Below are 8,548 nucleotides of genomic sequence, written 5' to 3'. Positions count from 1 at the left end.
CTACAGGCCCATGATTTCTGGCTATGAGGGAAACTACTCATTGGCTCAAAACATGTATTGCATCTTGTCTACAACATTCAAACACTGCAAAGTCCTACTTCCCAGCTGGGAACTTAGCTAGCTGAGTCTTCAATTGGCTCTTCCAGCATTCTATACTGCCATTTGTCTGTAGGGGATAGAGCACATTGTAGGAGACCTTAGCTGTACGTGTTTTGCTGTGAAATGAGTTCCAGGGTCATTAAACAATGTCATGTGTGATGACATTATGACAAAATAGGCATCCTGCCAATTTATGAGTGACGGTACTAACGAAAGAATATGTTTTTTTCAGTATATAAACCTCTGCCCTCTCCATGATGGAAGTGGTCTAATATAATCAATCTTTCACTGGTGGGAATAATGCCATATCAAGGGCTCTGAGTTGATTTCTACCGTTGGCAAATTGGGCACTCAACATGGGTTAGCTAAGACCTGATGAAGGCAAGCCGATGTTGTCGAGTCTGTGTATTATCTCCATCCTTGTCACCATGATTACTTTGTACATGAGTCTACTGAGCAGGTATTGGGGTGAGCTGGGAAAAGCTGACTGACCTATACTGAGCATGTCACCAGACTGAGGGTTTTTTCACACTATATTGAACAGGTAGTATTTTAGTAAGATGCCCAATTTATTTCAGGTTAAGAGATAACATGGTCATTTAGCCTCTGCCAAACATCTCTGAAGATAAAGCATTCTGATTTCTGCCCAACCACATGACCTCTACCACTTTAGAATCCTATCATCTCCACTGAAATAAGGAAACCCACTGAAACGATGGCATCTCCTAGTGTCACTCCCAGGCTGCCAAAGACAGCCACTACAAGCATTATAAGGATTCTGGGGCTTCCTTTATCAATGTGCTTTGCAAGAGGCCTTGTACAAAAGGAATGTACTCTGGTCCCACCTCATGTACTTTGTGAGTCTAGGGTAAGAGGGTCATACAAAATAAATACATTCCAACATCTTACTTCCCTTAAGCTTTGGATCCCACCCTTTATATTATACCGGGGATATCTGGCATCTCAACTTTATTGAATGTAGTCCATCATTGAGTGTGGGTTTTAGTCAATCAACCAAAGAAACTGCTAGAGCCCTCTCAGCTGCTCAAGGTAACACACTGAACCCAAAATTTCTGGTAAGTGGAATATTCAAAATAACCAGCAACATGTTCTGTCATTTTTGGTCTAGGACCCTAAGAATCCCTTGTCGTACATGTTCTCAAGATTTCTATTCATAAAAATTAGTACAATCTTGAAATTTTATGTTGGTGTGAACATTATAATCTCCTGGGTCATACCTTGTGCTGTTATCCTGGCGGTATTCTGGGGTTGGACCCCCATTAAGAGTCTAGAGGTAATGAAGGATGGTGGGTGAGCATCTTAAAGAGAATTAGCATTACTTGTAAGAAAGTTTTCTCAGGTGAGGTCATTATAGAGTTTCAACTAAGGGAAAGTTGGTCTCCTCAGATAGGGCCAGAGGGGTTGCTTCTGTTGGCAAGGAAGGTTAATGGATATTTAGGGGTTCAAGCTTCTAAGATTTGTCCAAATCTACTGCATTTTCCCATTCTAATTATCAGAGTCCCACTCATTCCCAATTCAGTGCCCGAACTAGCATATAAAAGACTTGGAGAAATTTGGATTTATAATATACTTTGTAATCATGCAATGCACAGAGTCAGATTTTTGTTCTGATAATAAGCTTTATCAATTTTGAGAGACAAAAGATTTTTCTAGCTGACCTTGTCTTGAGTGAGGAGTTTAATTCTGATTCTGTCATTTTTCTTCCTATAAGCTTCCGCTGCAATCAGTCATAACAGTCAGTAAAGGATCCTATAATCTTCATTTCCACCACAAAAGTCAATTGTAGCAGTAATTTGGTATTCCAAAGCTTGGTTTTCAATACACACTTTATTTCTGACATTGACAGTGGGTAATTTTAAACATCTGTTTTGTTAGCGCACACCCTGAACAATCAAATTCCCCATTTTCCATTGGCTATGATTTCATCAATACATTCAAACTCCATCAGATCAGATATCCAATCCCAGACTTCCATCTTTGAGGGTCTGTTTCCTAAACCACTCCTGATAGAAATGTGGTAGCAGTTAATGTTCATATTGGAAATAAAAAATTACGTATTTCCACCTAGAGGAATTTAACATAGGAAATAAGTAATAAAATTGTTGGAAGGGCTGGAAGAGTCAAAAAAAAAAAAACAGGAGACGGGAGGACAGGTAATATTATCCTCTTTATGGAAGCCTCTACGCTCACTATAGAGAGACATTCATTTCATACTTGTGTGACCTTATGCTTCAAGAACAGCTGTTATAGGAAACTGCAAACATCAGCTAATTCTACCACAAGAGTCTGTTTCTGTCACTGCAGCACTAGTCTACCAATAAAAGCCTGTTGGCAAGGGAGTCTTGGAAATAAGGTTTCCAGGCCTTTGGCCCCTGTGATATGGAGAGAATTTAGAAGAAATGAGACGGTGCTGAGAACCATCATAAAGTATGACACTTGACTTTGCAAAGTGGGAAAGAGTATTTGAAGAAAGATAGGAGAGGAAGGAGTTCTTGGGAAGATCAATTTTAGAAACTGGTATGTAGGAGTTGAGGATCTGGATAGAGACTCTCAAAAACTACACATGTTCCAAATACCTCGGAAACTTTCCCAGGTGGTTGTACACCACAGTCTGAAGGCCACTGAGCTAAACCTTAATATGGCCAGGGAACATACATCCTCCAGCCAGCTTCCTCAGGGCACCCTTGACCTCCTTGTTTCTCAAGCTGTAAATGATGGGGTTGAGCATGGGGGTCATGACACAGAAGAGCACAGAGACCAGGATGTCCACGTCCAGGTTGTAGCCCACATTGGGCTTGCCATAGTTGACGTTGGCTGTTCCAAAGAAGATCACGACCACAGTGAGGTGGGAAGCACAGGTAGAAAAAGCCTTGCTCCTGCCCTGAGCAGAGGGGATCCTAAGGATGGCCGAGATGATGAGTACGTAGGACACTGTGATGAACAGCCAGGGGCTCAGGCCAATGGCAATTCTGGCCACATGCAGCATAGCTTTGTTGAGAGAGGTATCCGAGCACGAGAGCATCAGGAGCAATGGGATGTCACAGAGAAAGTGGCTGATACGGTTGGGCCCACACAGAGTGAGTGTGGCGGCCAGCACTGTGTGTGCCATAGAATTCACCAGCCCACACAGCCAGGACCCAGTCACCAAACAAACACAGACTTTCACACTCATGAGGACTGGATATTGAAGAGGCTTGCAAATGGCGACATAGCGATCATACGCCATAGCAGCCAATAAGACACTCTCTGTGCCAGTACATGTCACGAGGAAGAAAATCTGGGATAGGCAACCCTCGTAGGACATGGTCTTCTTCTCCTGGAAGAAGTTCACCAGCATGACTGGGAGGGTGGTGGATGAATAGCAGACGTCCAAGAAACTCAGGTTGCTGAGGAAATAATACATTGGAGTGTGGAGGACAGGATTGACCCTGGTGGCTGCTATTATGAGTATGTTCCCCAGGAGGGTTGTCAGGTAAATGACCAAGAAGATCAGGAAGAACATCCCCTGTAGGTTGGGGTGGTTGGAAAATCCCAAGAAGATGAATTCAGTGACATCTGTTTGATTGTTCATTTCAGATGCTATCATAGCTATAAGACAATGAGAATAAAGAAGCTACAGTGAGAATGTACACAGAGCACCCCAAGCAGGTATGTAAATGTACAGGGCTATGTCGAATACTGTCGGATACAGAACAGTCTGAACTGCGGAGGGAGGTGTGCAGGAGTGTCTTCAGCGACACCAGAACTTCTCATCCAGCAGATGCAACCAGCTCAGGCCCAGGGACCGCCCACAAATTTACACAGCTGTTCGCGGGTAAAAATAAATGGAGACTTGGTTAAAACCAACAAGTCACTAACCCTTCCCTTAGTGCGAATTCATTTCTACCTCCCATCATTGCCCTTTTTGTTAAGTATCTTATATTTTTTTAAGAAATGAAATTTTATTGTGAGAATTTAACAAAATGTAGTAAGATACAAAGAATTTAATCTCCTTCAAAATCAGAATTAGTGCTGCCCTTCAGTGTACTTCATTATGGTTTTTTTCAGTTATGTAAATCTTGAGTTCTATTTATAGCTTTAAAATATTAGGAGCACACGTTCCCAGATTGGAAAGGAAGGAGGTAAAAGTATCTCTATTCACAGATGACATGATCCTATATATAAAAAAATACCAAGGAATCCACAAGAAAGCTACCAGAGCTCATAAACAAATTAAACAAAGTTGCACACACACAAATCATATAATCATAGTTGTGTTTCTATACAGTAGCAATAAACAATCCAAAAAGGAAGCTAAGAAATCAACTCCATTTACAATAACATCTAGAAGAATTAAGTACTTAGAATAAATCTTACAAAAGAGGAGAAAGACTTGTACACTGAAAACTGAAATATTGCTCAAAGAAATTAAATAAGACATAAATAAATGGAAAGACATCCCATGTTCATGAATCAGAAGACTTAACATTGTTAAGATGTCAGGACTACCCAAAATGATCTACAGATTCAACACAATCCGTATCAAAATTCCAGTAGCGTTTTTCCACAGAAATGAAAAAGCCAATCCTCAAATTCATAGGGAATTGTCAAGGGCCCTGAGAGTCAATACCAATTTGATAAAGAAGAATAAAGTTGAAGGACTCACACTTACTGACTTTGAAACTAACTATAAAGCAATAGTAATTAAAAGAGTTTGGTACTGTCATAAGAACAGATATATAGACAAATAGACTAGAATAGAGAGCAGAAATAAGCAGAAATAAACTCTCACACATATGGTTAATTGATTTTCAGCAAGGGGCCAAAACCATTCAATGGGGCAAAGACAGTCTTTTTAAAAAGTAGTTCTGAGAAAATGGGTATCTACAGGCAAAAGAATGAAGTGGTCCCTTATCTTATACAATACACAAAATTAACTCCAAATGTACAAAGACCTAAACTTAAGAGCTAAATTTATAAAACTCTTAGAAGAAAACATTGGGGAAAATAATCATATCATTAGATTTGGCAACATTTCATGGATATAACACCAAAAGTACAGGAAACAAAAGAAAAAATAGATAAATTTTACTTCCTCAAAATTAGGAAAGTGTCATCAAAGGACACTATCAAGAAAGCAAAAGACAATATATAGAATAGGAGAAAATATGTGCAAGTCATATATCTGATAAGGAGTTAATCTCCAGAATATATAAAGAACTCCTATAACTCAACAACAAAAAATAAAGTAATTCAGTAAAGTTTCAGGATGCAAAATCAGTACAATAATCTATTGCATTTCTATGCACTAACAACAAACTATCAGAAAGAGAAATGGAAAAAAAAATCCCATTTAAATTTGCATAAAAAATACCTAGGAATAAATTTAACTAAGGAGGTGAAAGACATGTACACTGAAAACTATAAAACATTGATGAAAGAAATTGAAGAAGCCACAAACAAATGGGAAGATATTCCATACTCATGGATTGGAAGAATTAATACTGTTAAAATGTCCATAATACCCAAAGGAATCTACAGATTTAATGTAATCCCTATCAAAATTCTAATGACATTTTTCACAGAAATGGAACAATCCTAAAATTTGTATAGGACTACAAAAAATGTCAAATAACCAAACAAATTTGGAGAAAGAAGAACAAAACTTAATCACACTCATTGATTTCAAACTATATTATAAAGCTATAGTAATAAAAACAGTATAGTATTGGCGTTAAAACAGACACACACATCATCAATGGAACACAATAGAGAGCCTAGAAATAAGCCCATGCATATATGGTCAATTAATTTATGACAAAAGAGCCAAGAATATACAATGGGAAAGGGACAGTCTCTTCAATAAATGGTGCTGAGAAAACTGAACAGCCACATGCAAAAGAATAAAACTGGACCCCTATCTTACACCATACACAAAAATTAATTCAAAAAGGATTAAAGACTTGGATGTAAGACCAGAAACTGTAAAACTCCTAGAAGAAAACATAGGCGGTAAGCTCCTTGACATTGTTCTTGGCAATGATTTTTTTTTTTTTTTGATTTGACAACGAAAGGCAACAAAAGCAAAAATAAACAAGTGGCGCTACATCAAACTAAAAGGCTTCTGTACAGTAAAGGCAACCTACGAATGGGAAAAAAACATTTGTAAATCATATGTCTGATAAGGGGTTAATATCCAAAATATGTAAAGAACTGATATTACTCAATAAAAGACCAATCCAATTAAAAAATGGGTAAGTAAATGAAAAGGTGTTCAACATCATTAATCTTCAGGATAATGTAAATCAAAACCACAAGGAGATACCACCTCACACCTGTCAGAATGGCTGTTTTTAAAAAGACAAGCGATAAGAAGAGTTGGTAAGAATGTGGAGAATAGGGAAACCTTGTGTACTGTGAGCTATCTATTGGCTATTGTAAATAATGCTGCAGTGAACATGGGGTGCATACATCTTCTCAAGTTAGTGTTTTAATTTCCTTTGGATAAATATCCAGAAGCAGAATTGCTGAATCGTATGGTAGTTTTATTTTTTATTTTTTTGAGGATCCTCCATACTGTTTTTCATAGTGGCAAAAGTACATTTCGAACAACAGTTCTCATCTTTCTTCTTCTTCTCTACCACAATTACAGTTTAGTATCTTATCACTGTTTATCTGGACTACTGTAACTGCCTTCAAATTGTTTCCCTGCCTACAGTCTTTCCCCGTCAGGCATATACAAACATGATGAATGATTCATGAGGATTAAGTCACTTTCCTCACGATGATTAATTTGGAGGAGTAAACTTGGTTGGTAGTCACACGGGCCCTGGACCACAGATGAAAAGTCATGCTCACAATGTGTGTGTGTGTGTGTACATGCATGTGTGTGTGTTTTATTGGGGGAGGTGACATGAGTGAGAACACTGTCCCATGAACAAAAAGATGGCAGGTTGGCATTCCAGGCAATCTTGGTAGCAGAAATCTCAATAAAATACACAATCTGGGTCTGTCCAGCCAAGGGCAACAAACTCAGGGGACTGGTGTTGTCCTTATGGTTATAGGATAAAGGACCCAGTGGTCTCTGTCTGGGACAGAAGTGAACTTCTCTGAGAGCTGTGTTACTACCAAGAGAAGGAAGGCTGCAGGGTCCTGAGCTCTGCTGGCACCTCTCTTGCCTACAGTTGCATCCCCAATCCCTGGACATTCCTGTTAGTTACAGAGAGCGGATAGGTCGACGCTGGCTGGTTGGTACCAAACTCCATCAGTTATTCTGAGAAGCCTAGTGATTTTCACTTAAAGCACAATCTCATTAACTGCCCCAGAGGAGGTGTTGGGGAAGCAGCTGCCTTTGGGGAATAGGACTGACATGTGGAAATTGTGTCAGACCTGCCCTCTGAGTAACCTCTTGAGGGAAAAAACAAAAAAACAAAAACAACTGAGTAGCCCTCTAACAGGGGTCTCAAAAAATATCCTCCCTCCCCTTATGGGCCAGCAGAGAGTTCAAATGTCTGCCTGGAAGCCAGGCTTTGGTGTGAGAACGGGCAGGAATAATTGCAGAATTTCAACAATGACCCATAGACTACATTCTAGGTTATAGCAGACTAGAAGCAGGGGACTTCTGGACAATTTTAGAAAATTGTCACTTTTGGGCGACTGATAAAAATCTATAGATCCAGGCACAGGATCTTCCGAGCGATTCCAGTGGATTCATGTAATTGTGAAACCCATCCCCAGAATCCTTTATAATCTATGTGCCTTTGGTTAAAACACTTTTATTTAGAAGGTTTTGGACCCTTTGGACTCTGGACCCTTTCCTCTTGGAATTTACAGACTATAGCATATAAATAGGCAACCTCAATCTCAAACCCCCTGCTTCAATGGTAATGACCTTTCTCTCCACTATTTAGTGAGGATAGATTTTATAGAATAAATAGATTGAGGGTGAGGTCTGTTATGATGGCTCTACATATAAAAATGTCTAGATTGAAAGAAATCTTGATGAATTTAGTTTAAAACAATCATATTTTTTAAAGGTTAAAATAAATTCAGTATAACTCATCCAATCAAAAAACAGAACAAATCTCAATGAGTTATTTTGAAAAGAAGCAACAGTTTTAGATACCTGAATTCAACCAGGATTTCCCAAACAAAGTAATGAGTAGAGATACACATTAGATAATAATAGCTAACACTTATAAATGTTTTGTTGACTAACCTTAGGGGTTTATGTCCTTCAAGGAAACAAAATAGGCATAATCTAAACCAGGGTAATTGGTGCGATTGCGGAAACCCTTAGAGCACATAAGGAAACCATCTATTCATATTTAATTCCAGTAATGCAAAGTAATGATTAAATTTTAAATATAATTTTCATGTTGCCTAGTAAATTGCCACACACACACACATACACACAATGATTAAGAAAAGCATTCAAGATAATTTTTCT

At 38.6% G+C, this 8,548-nt stretch overlaps 1 protein-coding gene across 1 annotated transcript; it reads right to left on the bottom strand.

Annotated features, from left to right (window-relative positions):
* Nucleotides 1–2,746: 2,746 nt before the first annotated feature.
* On the bottom strand, nucleotides 2,747–3,706 carry LOC109451532 (olfactory receptor 5V1-like). The gene has a single exon (XM_019739841.3). It carries the CDS (start codon nucleotides 3,704–3,706, stop codon nucleotides 2,747–2,749), a length of 960 nt encoding a protein of 319 aa, XP_019595400.3.
* Nucleotides 3,707–8,548: the final 4,842 nt, after the last annotated feature.

This window comes from Rhinolophus sinicus, chromosome 7 (genome assembly GCF_057876585.1).
Source record: "Rhinolophus sinicus isolate RSI-liver-muscle chromosome 7, RSI-T2T, whole genome shotgun sequence".
Taxonomy (NCBI): Eukaryota; Metazoa; Chordata; class Mammalia; order Chiroptera; family Rhinolophidae; genus Rhinolophus; species Rhinolophus sinicus.
This window is presented reverse-complemented; position numbering and strand designations above follow the sequence as displayed.

Bases quoted from the DNA above. Each gene is read 5' to 3' on its own strand.
- LOC109451532 (XM_019739841.3), bottom strand. From the start codon at position 3,706: ATGATAGCATCTGAAATGAACAATCAAACAGATGTCACTGAATTCATC.